The sequence below is a fragment of the Mugil cephalus genome, chromosome 7 (genome assembly GCF_022458985.1).
Source record: "Mugil cephalus isolate CIBA_MC_2020 chromosome 7, CIBA_Mcephalus_1.1, whole genome shotgun sequence".
Lineage (NCBI taxonomy): Eukaryota > Metazoa > Chordata > Actinopteri > Mugiliformes > Mugilidae > Mugil > Mugil cephalus.
In genome coordinates, this window is record NC_061776.1 from 16,953,544 (window position 1) to 16,974,912 (window position 21,369).

The 21,369-nt window shown below is 40.7% G+C and overlaps 1 protein-coding gene across 3 annotated transcripts in view; it reads left to right on the forward strand.

The window, feature by feature from the left end:
* gpc5c (glypican 5c) overlaps positions 1-21,369 on the forward strand; it is a 93,906-nt gene that overhangs the window by 55,823 nt on the left and 16,714 nt on the right. For all 3 annotated transcript variants that reach the window (XM_047590239.1, XM_047590237.1, XM_047590238.1), the window contains 2 exons: positions 8,106-8,226; positions 20,624-20,765. In XM_047590239.1, coding sequence (XP_047446195.1) covers positions 8,106-8,226; positions 20,624-20,765 — 263 coding nt within the window. The remainder of the gene's footprint in view (positions 1-8,105; positions 8,227-20,623; positions 20,766-21,369) is intronic.

Consider the following 21,369-nt stretch of genomic DNA (forward strand, 5'->3'; position numbering starts at 1 on the left):
GCTTTGCCTCACAGAGCTCTGGTCACTGTGAAAAAAAAGGGGGAACGTCAATAAACTAAATGCTGAATTGTGCCATAAATGATTGACTATGAAAGCTAGATTCCCCTCAGAAATATTAAGTGAGTGTTTGCAGTGATGGATGCATTGAAAAACAGATGCGAGAGAATTATTGCTGCTTGACCTGACCCAATAAAGGCCATGCACATGTATTTGAAGGCATTAAAAAGGATATCGAAAACAAACGCAATGAGGGGTGGCATTCGTAGATGCTGTAACACCTTTTATTGCACTACAGAGGACAGGCTTTTAGTGTGCAATAGTGAGTAATTTGAGCCATAGGACCTTCAGCCATATAGCTGGAACAGTGCAGCCACTCAATAAACCAGGCTGGTCTTGGTAACATCACCCTGGGACCTCTTAAGAAGTGGCAAAGCAGTTGAGACTGACATAGTGGTGTGTAATTCCAACCCGACCACACAGCCATAAACAGCTATATTTCACTGGTTGCAAAGCTCCACAAAGCCACATATACCGACAGCTCCACACAGGTGTCGTGCCTCAGGTAATGTCCAAGACAAAACCTTTAAAGATCCATTAATGTAAATGTCCTGGACAAAAATGTTTCATCTTGGCTGACATGACACAACCCTGGAGTAGGTGTAACTGGAGTTAAAACAGCCTGTGGACTATTAAAGTCTGTGTATGTGTGTGGAGCCACATCATCAAAATAAGTACTACCCTTCTAACAGGCCGCAGCCCGTTAGCTTTGGTTAGCATCTTGTCACAGAGTCTTTGTGTAAAACTAGGCTAACCTGCGGCGCTCCGTAGCCTTATTTGTAACAGACAAGTGTGATGTAAGTGTGGGAGTCGTATTCTTAATACATTAATTTTCTTTTACAGCACATTGCTGCGGAGATGTTAAGTTACCAAAATAAAACAATGGGAGAAACCCAAAAGCATAATAGGGCCTATTTAAGTTGTCACACGTGAAAAGATCTAGGAGCTACTACTTGCATTCATTTAGCTACTAAATGCAGTCTCAGATGAACATTTCAGTCTACACGTGGACTCAGACAAGAATTATTATACAAGCAATACAAGTTTAAAGAGTTCCTCTCGATCCCATGATTAGTCATGCAGGCACACTGAGAGCGTCTAGTCAGTATTAGATCATCAAAACAAATTCCAGCTAACTTCAACACAAGAGGGATGAGACCGTTGGATTCGTCAAGTGACTGCTGATCATGAATGTAGTTGCCAGCATGATTGCTATACCCTTGCTACTCTTTATATTTCTGACCCTGCCTTACTTTGTCGACATCTATGAGTCATCACTTCATACAGAAGCTTGCCAGGCTACAAAAAGCCATGACAGCAGGCCTCCTGGGCTACAAGCCAGGTCTACAAATTCACACAGCACCCTTAACTCAGCTCTTAAAGAGATTAACTGGGAGTGTCACACAGTCTCACTGCTTGGAAATACAGTCAAAAGTTAGACTTTCAAGCAGAGGAAACTGGCGATCAAACCCTTAATGAAAGTCAACAGTTACAGTAAATTTGATTAGCCTTTGTTAAGTTTTCTGGTTTGGACAACTTCTCAAAGTCAGCCTTATTAGCAGCATAACATTGTTTCTGAACATGCGCTTGGCCTGTGTCTCTGTTGAACATGACCGACAATAGATTTGTCTCATTTCTAAATTGCCAAACTTTTAACAAGCAAGATGTCAGGTCAAAAAATCGGAGTCAGATAAAGAGGGCAGAAAAGGAGTTGTTGGGAATAAAGCTAGAGGAAAATTAAGCCATGACTGTATTCTCAGTTACTTTGGAAACTTCCAAGTGACCACAGCTACCGGTGGCATTCAGAATGTACACATGGTTCCCAGCTGTGTCACAAATGACAGCAACAAGAACAAAGAGGGAGAAAGCGGCATTTAATGGAGTTTGTGGTAAAGGGAAATCAAGAGGAAGAAAAGAAAGATGTCCTGAACTCAAAACTCTTGCTGAACTCAGACATCATTTAAGAACAGAAAATATTAGGCGGGAGAGGCAGTGGATGAGAGAAATGGAGCATAGAATGAAAAGCACACTGTTTGAGTCTGACTCACCCGCAGGTGACCCCTCCTGATTTGCTTGCTGTTTCCCCGTGCACGTTTTATGATCCGAGTGTTTCATCTCTAATAAAGATGTCTTTGAAGTACGGCAAACTACGCTACATGGTGCCAAAAGTTTGGACATCTTCAAGAGCAACTGATTTTGCCGGTGCATGTTTGAAATATTTATTTTCACTGTTTACCGTTGGGAACACATCTTGGGTTTGAGGGCTTATGGCAGGTCTGCGTGTGCTGTGTGAACATGTTCACATTACGTTACGGGGCACAGGCATTTTTATGTGTTCGCACTTGTTTATGTTTACCGTCCAAGGGACAGCCTGTGCTCATATGTCATCTTGGCTAAATGTTTGCAAATTGGCTTTTGACCGCTTGCCTGTTCATGTGATTGGTGTTTGTTATACAGTGAATAGCTGCTAAGCTCCCAGCATGTGAGAACAGTCTGGCCTTTGAGAACAAAACCTCCCGTTCAGAGTATTTCAACATGTCCAAGCCCTGCTCGTAAAGTTAGCTGGCTACAAACAGCTACTCAGCCCCTCCCTTGCTTTCACTACTGCCTTCTCTTGGGATTTTAGGTCCCCCTCTACCACAGAGCTGGAACAGAAAGTTGTAAAGCCGCATGTGTGCATGATGCACTTTTAATGTTACTGGATGATTAGCTGTATATAGAGAAAAGCATAGTGAGTGATGCGGTTTGTAATATTAACATTAATCAAACCAAAAATATATTAGTACATTTGTCCAAGTAGACTCTTGTTAAATTAGTGTTTTTAATGGGTTTCTTCAGACTGGAATGTGGTACATTGTTTATTTTTTGGTGTCTATGCCTTAAGCATGTGCATAAAGACAACATAATGAAAGAATACATTATAGCATTTTATTTTACTTTTTCATGTCATGTGTACCGTGTCCATTCAATTTATTTTGGACTGGTCTGTGTCGTCCTGATCTCTGCATGTAAACATGCAGAATCTGTAGGCAAGAGACAAAATCTTGGTGCGGAGAGGTTTCTTGTTCCGATTGGTAGTCTCGGTGTTATTGACCAGTCTCGACTGAGTACGCCTTGGTTGCCTGCAGGTAAATAGTCTGTGAGGAGAGTAAAATAGACAGAACACCCTGATGGAAAGCAAGCTAACGCATTTGTCAAATACTAAAAACGAAAACTGACCATCAGCAGAGAAATCCTTCTAGTCCTTGAGGCTAACATGAGCTAGCATAGTAGGGAGATTGAAGAATAGCGCCTGATGTTTGCTGAGTCTCTGCAACCTTTTTTTTCATCCACACATTTTTTAACCTTCTCCTTTAGCTTTTGTATTGTCTTACTACAAAGTATTGCAAAGGTTACATTTCTTCCTCTTAATGGCTGCTTCTTTTGGAACTCTTCGCAACTGGCAAACTTGCAGGAGCATTACTTCTTCAAGTTTGGTAGATTTACAGAATGTTGTCACACCGCAGTCTCCATTTTCTTTGCGTCCATTTCCTTTTGAGATCCTGCGTGGTAGTGTGTTCGATGCTCCCTGATCTGACATGACAATCTAAGTAATATCTTTAGTACGTGCAAGTTTGAGTTTGGAGAGAAGAATATCTGGGAAGCTTCTCCTCAGACATCATGAGACACAGCCTGGTTTCCAAATCAGGTTTGATTTTCATCAGCTACACCAGAAGCCCCCAAAAAATCTGTCTCTGGCATCTAAATCATCAAATGATAGCCAGTGGGTTCCCACATTTATGGCATACATGTTCCTGAAATATAAACACCAGACCTCGTGGAGGATCAACTTAAAAACTCTATGGCAGTTTCCTTTCTTCTTGACTTTGGCAAGAAGTTCACATTTTACAAAGTGCTTGTCATACAGTAATCATACAGTAGTTAGTTGTGTTGTGTGTGCAATGTCTGCATTACTTGAGTGGGAAGCAGCAAAGAGACCACAGCAAAAATGAGAACATTTTTAGAGAAAGTACCAAGTCTCACAGACAGCATCATGAGACACGACTGACATGACCCAGTGAGTTGCAATCACAGGACTTGACTCATCCAGAATGCTGAGGAGAAGCTCTATTAATCACGACCAACCAACAATTTGTTGCTTACCCTTGTAGCGATACCACCAGCTCTAATCCAGCGCTCCCCTCAGCTGAGATGGTACCACCCACAGTCACAAAAATACACACACACTCGCTCACATGAAAACCGCCTCATCTCTTCTCTGTGATTAATCACCGACTCTTTCCCCCCTCCTCAGTTCGCCTGATGTTTGTTTCTCTGAAATCATTTATCCAAATCAATTAACATGCGGCAATGAGGGAACCAACGATGCAAACAGAAATACGTTGAAGGCAGATCCATCAAGCGAATATAAACCAGTCAGTTAAGTCCTGGTATTTTATTTATTTATTTATTTTTTTGTTTTAACATTACAGTAAAAATAAATGAGCTATAAAAAAGTTAATACTGGTATAAATTTAATAAAATGGTGATGATGGAAAGTTTGTTTCATCTTATATTTTTAGTCGCTGTTAGTAGTTAGTAGTTCAGCCATAGGAACAGGTGGTCTTTTTATGTTTAAATGTCAGTGAATTGTAATAACACCTTGCTGACAGACGCACACATGCACCCACAATGCTCTGGTATTTCTTCACATAACATGTCAAAGGCTTTGCCTGAAGGTGAGCCATGGCTTTCAGGGGGCGACAGTTTCAGATTTGTTTTCACTACAGTAGAAACTGCTCTCTAGCAGTAGTATGTCTGTCTTCTAATGTTGATTACTGTCTACTAGAACTCCTCCATATTATTCAGAAACCTGTATTGTTCAGACATACTAATATATATATATATATATATATATATATATATATATATACACACATATATATTCCTTTAATCTTATGTGTTTATATTCTATAATGAATTATGCAGTGTTATGATCCAATTTGTTCACTGCATGAGGGCACTGATGTACCAGCTAGATTGTTGAGCTCGTACAAGATGGGTTATTGATTCAAATTACTGAACCAGAGGTCCAGATAAACCGACTCTGAGATCCAAAATATCAAGCACGTAATTTAATCTTGCTGTGCTCATTGAGCCTTCAGCGACTTTTTAAGTGCAGCCAAAATTTCAGCCAAACTGCCTTTAATCATCTCAACCATTTCTGTACCTGGCAGATACAAGTGGATAATCTGCTTAACAACTCGGATCTCAGTGGCGGCAGCAGGAGTGCAATTAATCAATTAGATTTGAAAAATAATCAACTAACCTTGTATAAACAGTGTTTTTTTTTTTTTTTTAAATGGGAAATATGACCACACATTAGTTTAATTTTCATTTGAAAACATATGTATGAGGTCTCTTGTACTCCCCTTCTTTAAAAACCCTATCAGATATGCTTGAAATGCCCTTTATCCTACAGCCATAACTTTATTTAAATGGTCAATCCCATAAAAATATTCAAAAACTTCAGTAAACTCCAGATGCTCGCATTCTTCCAGTTCTATCCCCGCGCGCCATGAAGATGAATATTTAATGTATGTTTTCTGCCTCAAAACCCTCAAGCATTCCTCTTTGCCTTAAAAAGACTAAGACAGTTCAGTTTGAGGTCAGGATCAGGGAGTGGAGGTCACTGCTAGCCTGTGCTCCAGGCAAAGGGGAAAGACGAGAACAGACAAAGCTGCTTTTAGGAGAGTGCATCAATTGAACATTCACAGGGGAATGAGTCATTTCCATAGAAAAGAGTCAGAGGCTGAAGATATACGCGAGTAAATGTTTGAGGTGGAACATTTGAGACCACCAGAGGAGTTTAATGATTATTCATGTAGAGAACGACATTTGGGTGCTGCAGTATTTGTAAAAGTACGCTGTTGCTATTGGCAGGAAAACGATCATGAGCTGGTGTCATATGCGGATTTATCCAGAAATGTGCAGCATTAATTGACTGTCTGTCAGGTAATCCACTCTGGGATGTCCTGCTGCGGCAGTTGTCACATTCTCCTATGCGCTATCAAACATGCCCTGCAACGAAATGTTTCGGGCTTAACACACACGCCAGACTCACCATGACACTTCCCTTTCATTGGCATCCAATCTGATGAGCTCATTTCCGCGCCAAAGCTGTTATCACTAGCCAAGACTGGAGACAGACATGCTCCCTAACACACAGCCAACCCTCTTTCTCTCAACCACTGCTTAGGGAGCTGTTTGATTCTTCAATTAATCATTTATGTCAGAAAGGGGAATTCCGAAAGCTATTGATTGTTTCCATGTTGGGAACGTACAAAACAGGCGGCAATTAAGAGCTTTAATCGTTCTTAAAGCAGAAGTTTGTTTGTGTGTGTCTGACTCGGAGGAATCCAAGCAATTCATGGAGCATGAGGAAATAAAAAAAAAAAAAACAACACAATGTGATGTTAAGTTAATGTGCAGCATTGGAGAGTTAAGTGAGAAATGTTAGCATTTTTATGGGGCTGATCTGTGAAGTGCTGTTTCAGCAAGTTGAAGGAGCACAGACCTTATCAAGACGCTGCTTAGATCGCAAGCCAGAGATTCTCAGGTTCAGCACTTTTAAGATTGCCTCCGCTCATATTCACATGAATGTGTGCATGCGCAACCACAAACGGCACGCACACATCCATATGGACACGCTCACTTAAAGTATCCATAATGACTTTATCAGCCTCGCACTGCTGGTGGAAGCGTCAATTGATTTGATGCCAGTACACGTCATTCCTCTTCAGCGCCGTTAGATCCCCCCACGCATGGGAGATTAGGATCGATATACGATTCTCAAATTAATATGGGTGACCATTGTGTGTGTGACACAGCATTAAGAGTCAGTGGGGTGTATGACAGTAATCTATACTGTATGGTTAGGAGCTTTTGTGTTGGCAGTTGAATGAAATCATTGATACAAGAGGACAACTTCAGACAAGGCATAATATTATGACCACCTATTGTGCAGGTTTCTCTTTCTTTAGCCAACTACTGAGTAAGGGGTCTCAGCACTTCAATGTGATATTTCAGTTTTTCCTTTATAATAAATTTGCAAAACATTTTAAAATTCTATTTTGGCTTTGTCATTATGCGGTACAGAGTGAAGATGAATGTGAAAAGGTTTAGTTGTACCATCTGGCTGCATCATAACAAAAGTCAAAGTGAAAATGAAAATGAAGGGGATCTGTTTACCAAAGGTTCACTAACAATTCACACAAATGGAGCAGTCTTCAAATATTCAATATTAATATTGATATCAATAATCAATATCAACAAATGTAGTATTCATGTTGTTTAAGCTTATTTTCGTGTCTACATTCTGGTTCAATCACAACCTTTCAGTGAAAGCTCAGTTTGCGAAGGTACAGATGCCTTTAATAAACCATCAAATGCTTTTGAAAAGTTTTGACATGAAACTATAAAAACATTAGTTTGATGTGTGTTACGCAACAAATCAACAGCTCCAACCTGGAGAGCTGCAGGCCCGCGGAGCATGTCAGAAGATGAAGCTTACCGCCTCCCCCGGTCTTGTCTTTACGCGGCTGTGTTCAGGTGTATTTCCTATTTCCCCCGAATTTTTTATTTTTATTTTTATTTTTTTTGTCACAGAAGAACATGAAAGAAACATTAAGTGACCACATTCGATTCCGTGCTGATGTTAGAGATACTGCATGACGGAGCTTTTAATGATTTCCACTTAACATGCTCTGTTTTTCGTCTTTGACAAATGAGGCCTTAATGGTTTTTAGTTTGCTTTGAAGAGGTGCCGTGGTGCAGTTGGCACACTTTGAAGCGAACTGATTGTACATGATGTATAATTCTGCTTGGGTTTTCAGAGCAGCCTGACGGTAAAAGCAAAATACGTCAGCTTATTTCTCAATTTGTATTTCCATTGTGGTCATTCGTAACATTTAACACATTGACGCATCTGCAATAAAGAACTTTATTTAAACGTCTGGTGCTATGTCATGCGACTAATATGACTGTGTTTTTCTTTCTTTTTCTCACAGTTACAACGGCAAAGTTGTAGGAATAGGTGTGCACGCACAGAGGCAAAACCCAGAGGTCAAAGTTCGCACTGTGGACCCTTCGATGGCTGAGGTCAAGGAGAGATTGGAGCACTTTAACCAGGTACAATCACAAACTTACTTTACATACTTTAAACAGATATATGTATCTGTTTTTTTTTTCTGTAATGTCTTCGAGTGTCAAGGGTTCCCTGCAATAATATACCAATACAAGTAAACATCACAGTGCTACTGTTTAGCCTACCGGTGCTTTAAATGGATAATAAAACCTCAAGTGTTAATAAAGGTTTCAGGGTTAAGTAACATTGTGTCTAGACAACTGAAAAAGCCATCACCCAAGTCTTAATTAATGGCCTTTTCTTAATTTCAGCGCTCCTCATACAATATAACACCAAGTCTTAGAGCCGCTGAAATGTCCCGGCCATTTTCTTTCCATCCAAAGACTTGTTTTGAGGACAGAGGCACATATCAAAGATAAATGAAAAGGATAGTGGGTGAAAGAGAGACAGCGACAAAAAAGTGAATTACTGTGGTGGAGAAGAAAAAAGAAAAAGAAAGATGAGAGGAGGGTGCAAAAGGTCAGGAATGAGTGACAGATAGGCATAGATGACACAAGCAGCTTCAAAGTGACACTGTTTGTCATGTAGATGGGGTTTAGGACTGAAAAGGACCAAGAAGAAAAGGCCTATTTCAGAGAGTCCCTAGAGGCCATTTGAGGAGACAAACGGACCAGGATTTGGTTCCCCTCTGCCTGCCCGCCCTTTTGTTGCCCTGAAAATTATGCCCACAGATAGTTCACTGCCCATCTCTCACTTTCTATCTCTGAATCGCTCTGTCTTTCTCCTTTTTTATATTTTTGTAGTTACATTTAATCTAATACATCAAGCTTTTTTTTTGTCTGTGAATGAATTTACACTTACCTTACTTTCATGCACATATACTTTATCCACATTTGCCACTTTTTTTATGTGTATCATGTATCTTGCATACAGTGGAGTATATCACTCTGTCTGCCACTGACAGCTCAAGATCATCTGTGTTGCCACTGTGCACAGTGGCTGTCAAGCACCTTGTTGTCATGGAAACTATGCAGAAATGAGCGAGGGTCCTGTTGACATTTACAGGGTTGAAAAGCCTACCTTGAATCTAGACCAGGTGCCAGAGCTTGGCTTAGCTTTATGTCGGCGCCAGATAAGAGCGAAGGATCACAGAGTCTTTAAGTGCATAATGTGTGTGTAGTTTTCCTGAAGTGCAGTTTACGGAGGTGCAGCATGTATGACGTAGGAAAAAGTCTGCACTGAAACAAGTTTTGAATTTTTAAGCGAATACCATCCATGTTCCAGGCTCAAAAGTCCTAGGATGTGTTTGACAGGTGTACTCCCCAATTTGGTTATAGAGCCCTCATATTTCCTCATATTTCCTCTGCCCTCACTGTTCCTGTCTTTCTTCTCATTGTGCAGTAGATTACACCATTACTTGTAAAAATGTTGTGGATTATGTGAGGTGACTCCTACCGCCGAAGCTAGGCTAAGATGGCTTCTGAGTTTTGGTCACAATCTTACGGAAGTTTGTACACAAATGCAACTATCAGCTCCATTATTAGATATTAATACATTATTCAGTGGTATATGTCTTTACATTATTAGATACAAATTATGACATAACCTTTTTTTTAAAAAAAAAATAGAATATTAAGTAAAAAAAACATTTCATAACGGCGAGCTGAGAATTCATTGAAGAGGCTGCATAACTCTTATAAATTTTTATATCATTGTTGTGAATTAATTATCTATTTTACACACTTCTTGTTTTGAGTATTTCACGATTTTGTGACGGTATTAGAATAAGAATTTGATACTGCACAGTTTTTGGCCTAGCGGGAGAAAGAAAATCATCATCTCCATTTTAAGGATAATACAAGAAGCAAATGTTTAAAGCTGTTATGCTTTTCATAGTCCTTTGAGTAACAGGAGAGAAATTAAGTGCCTCGTACACAGTGGGTAGTTCACATGGTCTGGAAGCCAGGAGCATTCCTATACACAATACACAAAGAACTCTTGCAATCTCAGCAGCTATTGAGCTAATAGCAAAGTGCTTGGCATCGATCTGGAACACCTGCAAGGACATGTTAGTACTGTATGTTATGGTCATTATGTCAAAGGAGGCAGTAAAATATTACAGATTACATCTTTAAATAAATACATTCCTTTAAACATCTGATCCTTTTGTTATAAACAAGCATAAAATGTTCAGACCCTAGCAGCCTTTTGCTGGGTGTATGAAAATCTTGACACTAATAGTGACAGAAGCTTAGAAGATGGGAACATAGTTTAATAAATGCATCTGCTGGGTCTGCTCTGCTGTAATAGTCATATTCAGATCATAGCCTGTATATGTTATCTGTCACCGTATTGTTAATTTGGGATTTTGGGTGTGTCTACATATGTGTGGGAGTGTTTCCTTTATTTTCATTTTTTGCAAAAACCACTCTGACTTTCAGCCTCTCAGAACGAGAATGTGTTTGAGTCTTGAGTTCTTCAAAGGACTGTTTCAGGTTAGATTATTCTTTTGCGGCAATGTTAGACATAGGCATGTGTGTGTTTTCTTTGTCCTCTAAACTAGTTTGGGTTCTTATTTTCACTGAATATAAAAAAAACATTTGCAGCTGACTGGCTTTAAAATACATGCATATTCTTTTATGACTTGAAAGGTATCGCAGGTATTTCAATGAATCTGTAGCCTTAGTTTTTTCAAATTTGAATAACCTCAATTTCTAGGATTAGCGAGGTTCAGACGTGTATATTTTTACCCACCCAATAGCAGGAAGACTCAGAGCACCGTGGCACTAAGAAGCCTGAAAAACTGCTGCTGATATATCACAGACTTCCCTCAACCACACATGGCATTCTTCTGTGTGAGCATTCAAAGCCGTACATAAAAAAGATGTGTGTGTGTGTGAGTTGGCATTCACAGAACCTTACAGTGCTCCCAAAGCAAACCACACAAACATACAGACTAAGGTGGAATGATAAGCTTGGTGGACGAGCACATACACAGTTGTACATGTGTAAGATTTCTCCCATCGAATCAAGTACGTAAAATCTAGGAATAACAGGGCAAGCCTAATCTCTTGGCCTCCTATAAAATGGTCCATTAAGTAGGCTAAGTTGGTCCTCCACTGTGTATCTCCTCTGACTATCCTTTTTCTCTCTCCTGTAAATATTGCTAATGTGGACAATAAATGTTTCAAAGTGGATTTTTGATTCCCAGCCACCGGCCCAGCTGTTTCTGGGTGGGGATCTTTTTACAATGGTCTATCTGTTTCCATTTGAGTATCATGTCCAGATCATTTGTCAGTTTGTCCATTTGCACTCTGGTAAATGAAGAGTCTCTGGCAGCATGCGAGGCAGGAGAACCGCTTCTCAGGCTTTACTTCGGCCTGTTCTCAGACGCACACTCGTGTACATACACAGACGGCGTCATTAAAAATGGTGAAAGTTGTGTTGGTTGGAGTGTTGGAAAGTGTCCAGCATAAAAATCCACTGCAGAAAGGCCAGTTGTATATGTGATTGATGAGACTAACTACAGCTTTGCTGTCTGGTTTGGCTAGGGGCCCGGCCAGGTTCCACATCAAAGAAGCCACGCTTGTGTTTAACACACACTCAGCACATCTTCTCCCTGGGTCCAGTCAATTCATTGCCCTATCAGCTACTGCACAGACTTAGAGCTACTCTCTCTGTTAGAAAGTTCAGTTTGCACATGAGAAGACTGCAAAAGTAACCAAATGACTCCTAAACAGCATGTAAGTGTGGAGGAAACTCAACAGTTGGTTTTGTGACTTCTATATGCCTTCGTATACAGTACATCTCTTTTATTCTGTTTATTTTTTAGCAGTCCCTGCAGCACTCTGACAGGGTCTGAGCTTTAAAGTGTTAGTGGAGTCCGGGGATGAAGAAAGACTTGGGCTGAGCTGGCAGTCAGTCACAGGGAGGGGACATTCTTTCCACTTGAAGGAGATGGTGGAGCTGGTCTTCACAGGAGCTCTGCTGCTCTTTGCTGCTGCTGTGGCAACTACACAGCAACAAGTCTCACTGCCCAGAGCTCTCCGTTAACCCAGGCTGTAATTTAAGCATTACATTTTTACCACCATAATTAGATATGAACATAAAAATGAAGTGAACTGTGACTGCTTTTTTCTGAGTTGGGTCATATTTGCTCATGGGTTCCATGAAGAGAGGGAATCTGTCTCAAAGAGAAACTATGTGACCTGTTTGTGTTTCTGGCACATAGTTACGGAAATCCCTTTTTAAATCAGATATGGTGTGCATGTGTAAAAACACTCCTGAGGCTTCTCCTATTTGGTAAATATTACTGAAAAAAAAGAGAGAGAGACTGCTTTTTACTGATTACAGGAATGACGGGTTATAAAGTGTTTTTGATTATAGGGCTGGATGCCTGTCCTGAATTCCCTGATCTGACTCAGTTTCATTTGTGAAAATGTTGATTCACGTTACTTTGATTGGACTGAACTAATTTCTGTTAAATTCTTGAACAAGAGTTTTATCAGATAAAAGAACTCGTATTCACTGAGGAGAACTGCAGGTGCAGACCAATCTAAAACTGTGTATGTCTCCTTTGTGCCTCCAAACAGTGACTCATCAGAAAATGGGCATGGGCCTTCTCAGGGTGTCCTGTGGTGTCTGGAAACACAGTGTTGTTAGTGGGGTTGGATCCTATGGGTTGAGGAGAGGGGCCTCTATGCATCATCCCACAGATCAGTGTGCGCTGCCATCAAGAAGTGTCATTACTATGGGGTGGGGGTGCCTGGTCTGGCCTAGATGGCTGCTTCTTCTGCCGGTGGTTTAATGTTGTGGCTGATCGCTGTAGAAGCTGCACTGATTGAGCCGGTATGTAGGCTGGTTATTACCATTAAGGCAGACATTCATGGCGAGTGACCTGCAGTGATACCTTATAAAGGCAGCTCTTCAAACTTTTTGTGCCGCTGCCTTTTAAGGTCTCCAAAATCCCTTTTTTTTTTTTTTTTCTGTAACAAACATTTCTGCTTCCCGCCAACACAGGTGCTGGCCTCCACCATCTTCTGACCCTCGCTGCACTCACAACAACTTTTCATCTGCTAGGTAGCTGTTGGGGCACGCTCTCCTTAAAAATGCTGATATCATTCAAACTGTCATGCATTTTTCAATATCCTCTCCTTCATTTGCCTGACAGAAGGCAAAGTTTATTCACACATGCATACATTCAGCTCCAGTCAGTGCCTGACAGGAGCAGGGTGTGACAGCCCAAAGCCACTGTGTGTTGCCATGATTGAATCACGAGGGTTACGTGAGGTCATGGCCAATAAAGAATCACAGAAGTTTGCAACACAATGAGCTTGTGCTAGCTTGTGGGGAGGTGTGCGTGTGGCTCCACTGTTGTTTGAAAAATATTCCGAGCATTGCTCAGACATTTGGAAAAAGTTAGTTGGTTTTCTGATGACCTGATTAGGAAACACAGCTATGCGGTCACTTGGCTCATAATACCTGAGAAAGAAGAACTGCGTTCACTAATTGGAGACAAATCTTTCGTTCTGTAAGCATTAATGCCTACACAAATTATGTGCCACATTTTTCTGGTCTCATTTACTGTATATTCTCTATATTCTAGCAGTTGTGTTCAACCCAGATTTCACACTTGTTGCATTGTTAATTTTCCTCTAATAATTTGGCAAATTTTGAATGTGATGTGAAAAAGTTGAACAGTTTAAGTGGTGATAAGCCAAATAAACAAATACCCTCAAATAGGAGCAATATTTATTGATTGATGCAGTTTTAGATCCATGAATATACAACGTTGTCATCATTTAAACTAGAAAACAGCTTGATAAGTTTCACTCATAAGTCACTGAGTGAATACAAGGATGGTAAAAAAGTGCTCTACAATTGTACTGAAATTAAAAATATATCCAGTCCATTTAGCCACTCAGGCAACATTTTCAAACACCGAACTAAATTAGCACGATGGATTATCACAAACTGCCAAAAAAGACTTCCACACCTCATTTAAAATCAAAGTTCCTATGCTGAAGTTGGAGATAGGAGGTCCACCGTGAGCGCTCTGGCATTTAGCCAAACACGACATGCACCCTTTTTTTCCTGACATGCAGCATCATGTGGTTGATTTGGGTCACTTAGCACGCTTGTTAGGTGGTGCATTGCATGATAAATTGAGTTTACTCAGACAGGTTACATGCTAATCTTAGTCCCCTAACAAATTCAATGCATTCTGCTGCAACTCTCGCACCTGCACCTCTCGATACAGAAGAGGTCGGTGAACCTCCATTGTTGAAGTAAAATATTCAAACATATCTTTCAGAGAATGTGATCCGAGAGTGACTGGGTGTCTCCTATCTGGACACAAATCTCTTTCCTCCAGCAGATCCAACCAAACCAGCCTTTTCTTGCCAGTGGACATAATTTTTTTTATTGACTGTGACTGGAAATGTGGAAAAGTACTTGAGACGCAAACCACTTAAATAAAAGGAAAACTAGGAAAAAAGGGTAGGTACACAATTTGATTTTGTGAATTCATTCCACCCACTGAATGTGACCATGGGTAAAAGTTTTCGTTATGTTGTCCACACACATATGCTTTTGTGTATCGTTGAGTCCAGCCATTTATTGAGATCTAGCTTTATGTCTGTCTTTTTGTTTTCAGACGTTCTGTATGGATTTCGCATATAAAGGTCAACAAGGCGAAATATCAGTCCGTCAGCTCTGAACAAAGCATTTGTAGCGGCTTCATTTTTAACAGCAATGGCAGAAAAGTACTTGTCCCAGAGTGTTGTCAAGCCTTTGATTTCAAATACATGGTTGTCTGTGTTATGGATGGCAATGCAGGCTGTTGCTTAAGTCCCCACTCTTGAGTATTATTAGTGCTGTCCGGTCTAGAACTTGCTTCTCCATCACTGAGGGACTGTCTGGAGACCGGCTGACCGAAAAGACCCCCATTAATCCACACCTACAACATACTGTATCTCCTCCTGAATCAGCACCTATGGCTGACTGAGCAGCAAAGTTTTCTACAGTTACTTTTGTTTGCAGCCTGTCACTCTTCCTAGAATGCTCCATTTCTGTCCACACTTGCACTTGGAAAATATGCTGTTTCTTTGTCCTCCCATGGCTGCCTTTTCTTAGAGAGGCAGTGTGAGATATAGACAGAATTGCAACCATTTCCTCTGAATCTGTGGACATAAACAGACTCCCCCACCCATAATACATGCTTATTATATCTCTCAGTCAATGTTTTTTTTTTCTTTACCTCAAAAGCCTTCATGGTATACAGTATACATGAATGGAGAGAATTTTATTATAAAAGTTGAGAGGACTTGTGCAGACTTCTTCTTTCTTTCTTTCTTTTTTTTTTACCGCTGTCACTTTTTCCTTCAGCATCCTCCAGCTTTTCCTTCCTCATCTCTTTTTTTTTCACCGTCCACATATGTAGTCTCGCCTCCCCTGCCCTCAATGAAGGGATACTGTTTCAAACTGTTAGTGCAGAAAAAGAGCACATGCCTTGATGTGGGCATGCAAAGGTTATGACTTATGATCTTGGTTCATTAGTTTGGCAGTATCACACATATTACACATTGTGTGCGCTGACACACACACACACACACACACACACACACACACACAACTATTGCAAAAGTTTCAGGGTTCTTATTCCATCCCCACTGACCACATTTCACATTTTTTACATTTCATCATTTATTTTATAAAGAGTTTCCACCTAAAATTGGAACTTCTGTCTGTAGCAGCCGTCTGATTAAGCTCCGCGCACATACACACTCTGAACTGTGCCGTCTTTCTACCAGACTCCTTCAGGAGGTGATTGGTTACTCCTGGCAGCGCGGATTTTAGCGTGACTGGGTTGCAGTCAAATATATGCAAGAATTCAGCCCTTGATGCTCTCAAAACCTGCCCCATCATCCTCTGACTAAAGAATGCTTTTGAAAAGAAAGAGAGAGGGGAATTAGTTGGCACGGCGAGAGGAGAACTAGAAAATATTTCATGATTTGGGATTTCATTCAAAGCCCTTTGGGAATACCTGATTTGTCTTTGGATGCCAGGGTAATTTCAAGGCGAGCCTTAAAGGCAAACGCTGGTATCTTGTTTTGTTTTTTTCCAACTCCTCCACACTCAGCCCTCACATGTGCTCACACAACGGTAAACGCCTGTCTGAATTTTACGTGCAAAGTATCACTCAGTTCAAGTTTATTTCTCGGACTCTCCCACTTTTCTCTTTCTCCTTTCATTTCATAGTGTGTCTATTTTCTTAGCCTGCGCATCTGCAAATCTTGATTGCTCTAGTTTACATCACATACAATAATGAAAATCGTTCTGGGAGAAGTTGGCACATGCAATTATCTTCAATAAGAAATACACAATATAGGAAATTCCACAGCTTATTTTCTCATTACCAGAAGTCTGTTCTCAATCAGCAGAAGTATGTCTTATCCAGCGCTAATGTGCAGTATTTTTTGTGTTTCAAAAAAGCCTGGGTGATGTTAGAACAAAGGTATTTTTCCCTGTAGGGTTTAAGGTCACAGTGGACCTCTGCTTAGCACATCACATGAAGCCTGCAGCTATTGAATGTTCTGCCAGGTCCACATTTACCATAGCAGACAGAGCAGCAGGATATGACATGGAGATTGGTTTTTACAGCTCATCCTTTCTACTGTTGAACATATTGTTCATGTATGGGATCTGAGTTCTTTTCATCATCATCATCATCTTCTTCTTCTTCTATCATTTTCATAGTTGCGGTCCTTTTCCGTGTTTGAAATGCACTGACACAGTTTATCATATAATGTGTGTGACATATCCCCCGATGTGATGAATGCTTCCTCTATAAAGGCGAAAGAAAAGCATTTTTGAAAAAGACAATCTGAGAAACTTAAGAGACTCATCGAAGCCCAGAGCAGCAGCCTCTATCAGAGACCAGAGAGGGAGAGAGAGATGAAGACTGTTCACTGCTTTCTATGCAAACTGCAGTTTTTTTTTTAGAACTCATATTGAAATACTACATATCTCTCTTGCTTTGCCTCCAAGGATAAATTGGAAACTTCTTTGATATGTTGTTTGAATACCACATCTAAGCTCCCCATGTGTAACATTTTTAAATTACGAGTTGAAAGAAAGAGAAGGATGAGAAAGAAAACTCTAGTTTTGCAGTCCTGGCATAAACAACACAACCCAACAAACTTCACTGGACAGCAGCCAACCACCAATTGTACGACTGTGGTTTCCACAGCCGCAGCACCTTAATTGATTCCTATTCTAATTAACATGCTTTAAGGACAGCTGGGCCAAGCAGCATTGTATTAATCGCCCCCCGAACGGCATAGTTATTAAGCTTAATACCCAACTGGTTGTCTGGATGCTAATGGAACAGAATATCCTGCTGTTCAGCAGAGCATTAGCTCGTGAATTCATGGAATGTGCACTGAATTTATTAAGTTGCTTTACATAATATAAAAAGGTTCATGTTTTATCGTGGTTGCCGTCTAGGACCATGAAATGCATTTTGTCTGTTCTTGCAATAATTACAAACATCACATGCCTTATCGAAATAGACGTAGAGAGCATATGATCACATCAACGTTATGACCACCTTCCTAATATTGTGTAGGTCTCGCTTGTTCCCAAGCAGTTGTAACTCATCAGAGAATGGACAGGGGCCTTCTGACCTGTGAAGTCTGGAAACAGAATGCTGTTAGAGGGGGACTTTGGGTCCTATGGGTTGAGGGAGGACCAGGATCTGTGGATCAGGCTTGTTCATTTTGGGATCCAGGGAATTTTGAGGCTAGGTGAACACCTTATGCTGGTCTTCCTGTGTCAGGCTGCATCCTGCTGGGTATGGCTGCTGCCATCAAGAAGTGTCATTACTATGGGGTGGGGGTCATCAAGGAGGATTTCTATGGGCACTTGGTCTGGCCTTGGTGCGTGGTATATGTCTAAGTAACATGCACACCAATGTCAGTTTCTCAGCAGAATGTTTTATTGTCACAAGACGGTCAGCGCTGTTTGCTTGCCAGTGGTCATAATGTTATGCCTGACATTTTAGTCTGACTCATGCATGCTATGGGCTCTCTACCTAAGACTGCTCATATTTCCAACACACAATACCACATTGCAAACTCTGAAACAAATACAGAACACACAAAGAGTCTGCCAACAGGTTGTAATGCGAGCTGACGCATAACTACAAAATGCACAACTGAAACCAGCATGAAATACTGTTCATTTTTCTAAGCAATCTTGTTCTAACTTAACTGTCCATCTATGGAAACTGAGATACACCGCTTTTGTCAGCGGCTTTCACTTTTCCTGTAAGTGATATGTTTTGCCTGCTCGTATTTAAGGGCCCACTTGAATTTCATGAAGCCTGGCTTTGTGCTGTGGTTGTACGTTTGCAGTGTAGCACTAATTTTACTCACTCAGGCTAGAGGAAGTACATCTTCGTTCACACTGAATTCTAATGGGGTGTATGACAGATGTAATGAGTTACATTATCATGAGTTCCTGCTTTTGTCAGGATCTCTTTAATTTCCCCTTGTCACTCCTCCTGGCAGACAGCTGTAATCACCACTGGAAGAAATGCAGAAAGAATGTTTGTAACTACTCTTTTAATAACTCTGACACCAGCTGAGCTGCTACTGAATTGCTGCTGACAATCAAATATTCATAAGACAGCATTCCAGAAGTTTTGTGTGGCTTCCATATTATTTACCTCACTATTTCTGCTTGTCAGGTCAGTGACTTGAATATTAATGTAACACTCAAAACTAAGACAAGTCTTTATATACACATTCTGGCCTCCCAGGGGATTATTAGAAGATAAGTGTTCCCTGACTTTTCCTCTTATGCCACAATAATAACATTCCCATCTGTCTGAGCTACTCTCTACGTTACTAATTAGCAAGCAGTGGCATGAACTGAGCTAAGAGCAAGGTAAACATTATACCTGCTAACCACCAGCATGTTAACATTGTCAGTGTGAGCATGTTAGCATGCTGATGTTGACATTTACCTTGAAGTACCACTGTGCATAAGTATGGCCTCATGGGGCTGATGACATAGCTGTAGACACTTAATCTTCTTTCACGGTGGTGCTTTACATTTAGCATTAAGTTTATTATATTATATATACACATGTACACATACACACACATGCATGTACACATATTTCGTATGGGGGCGTTGAAGACATCTGAGAAAATTAGCTCAAGGTCACCTTTACTGTCAGGTACATGAGGTGTCATTGTCAAGGATATTTGTCATCCCTCAACACCCGAAGCCCCAACCCCCCCCCCCCATCCCTCCCACTCACCTACTCACCTCTCAACATCTTTACATGAAGGTCAGCTGTGTACCAGGATGATCTCGTTATCCTGCTTTCTCATGCATGCATCAAACCTTCCTGGTTTTTCGTGCCTCTCAACCTCTTAATCCAAAAGATTCATTTCTTCTTGTGTCAAGAGAGCCCCTTGTCAGACATGATGTGACAGAACCGAGACCACCTTGACGGTGCTTGACAGCAGGAAGGACCAGCGGGTGATCTAATTAGTTGGCCCCATGCAAGGAGGGAAGGACACCATTAGGAGTCATTCTTCATGCTCCAGGCTGAGGAAGTCTCCATGCTGATCTGTGGTCATAGAATGATATGATGTTTCCTCTAAGTGAAGGTGTTGGAATTTTTTTCCTCCCATAAAAGTAGTGAAATTATCTCAAAATGTTGTTGCATATGTTTCCTGATTTAAAATGTTTTATAATTAAAATGTGTATTGTATATTGCAACCGTTTGAGGACATCGTTTAATAATAAATGCTTCATCATAAAGATGAGCAGTGTTGTTCTGTGATGTATTCATGCGCAAACATACAGTAGTTATGAGAGTTTTTATTGAGATAAAAAAATGTTAACAGGATTTTATTTCATGGATCTTTCTCAAGCTTAAATAAATGCTTCTCGTAAAATGTGGTTGTAATTAAATGAAACACATCATCCTACCACCCGGGGCCTTCTCTGTTGTACACCGCCCACATTGCTCTTTTGTTTCCCCGGGAAACTATGTGTCATCTGTTGGCCCTTGCTTTCAGTAACAAGGTTTTATATGTCAAGACAAAATGTGTCAAATTCACAACTGTTACACAAGGGACTCTAGGAAGCACAGTGTTCTTCTGGGACATGCTGGTACAACAGTGTGGCAGTATCTATAAGTGTTTCTTATTTGAGCGTGTACACTTATGGAATATTATCTAAAAATGTCTGACAAAACACTTGTAATCTAAGGCATGTGGATTTCTCTAATCTGTTCTATATAAATCAATCTAATCATTGATTCTTGAATGATTCTCTCTCAAAATTAGGTAAGTATGAAAAAGAAACTTCTGCAGACATGAACCATTGTGTAATGAGCCTCATATGTCTTTGTCCATGTAGGAGACCCAGGAGAAGTTTCCAAAACTGGACCAGATGGATCCCTGGGATGAGCTGGGTAGTGGGGAAACAGAGGAGGGCAGCACCACAGACTGTGATGATGAAGACGGTTGTCAAGCTTCGGGAGATGGTCAAGAAAAAGAGTGTAAGTGACACATACCCATTTCCACTTGCACAAACTCCGACATGCTGTAACCTCACATATTTTCTCATGATCCATAGAAAAAGATCACATTCACATTATAGTGATGGCCATCTATGGGGTGATTCACTGTTTTAATTGTACCTTCACAAAGTGGACATGTTGCAGTGTACAGCAATGAACAGCAGTGCCTCTGACAAGACAGTGTCCCTTCTCTCTTCTCTCTAGCTCAGTGATGCTTGAACTGCATTCTGAGGACAGATTATTCACTCGTATTTACCTCCTACATGGCAAGAGAAATTAGCTTTAAGTCCCATTTTTTCACACTCTGCGGAGGCTCAGCAAAGGTGGTGTCTCAGGAGCTTCTTCAGATCCTGAGACAACAAGCCAATTTACTTCCGCGTGCACACCGACACGTGCAGTACGAGGTGTCACAGAGGAGCTGTGGGGGCTTGTGTTGGCTTTGATGATAATCATTTGATCTCCTGCAGACGTTTTAATTTAATCATCACTAATAAGCATGTTGTTTGATTTTTCCACCTGCACACAAGGGAGTCAGCTGTAAAGCTTTGTCTTATGAGCACGGAGGGATTAGATAGGAATGTAG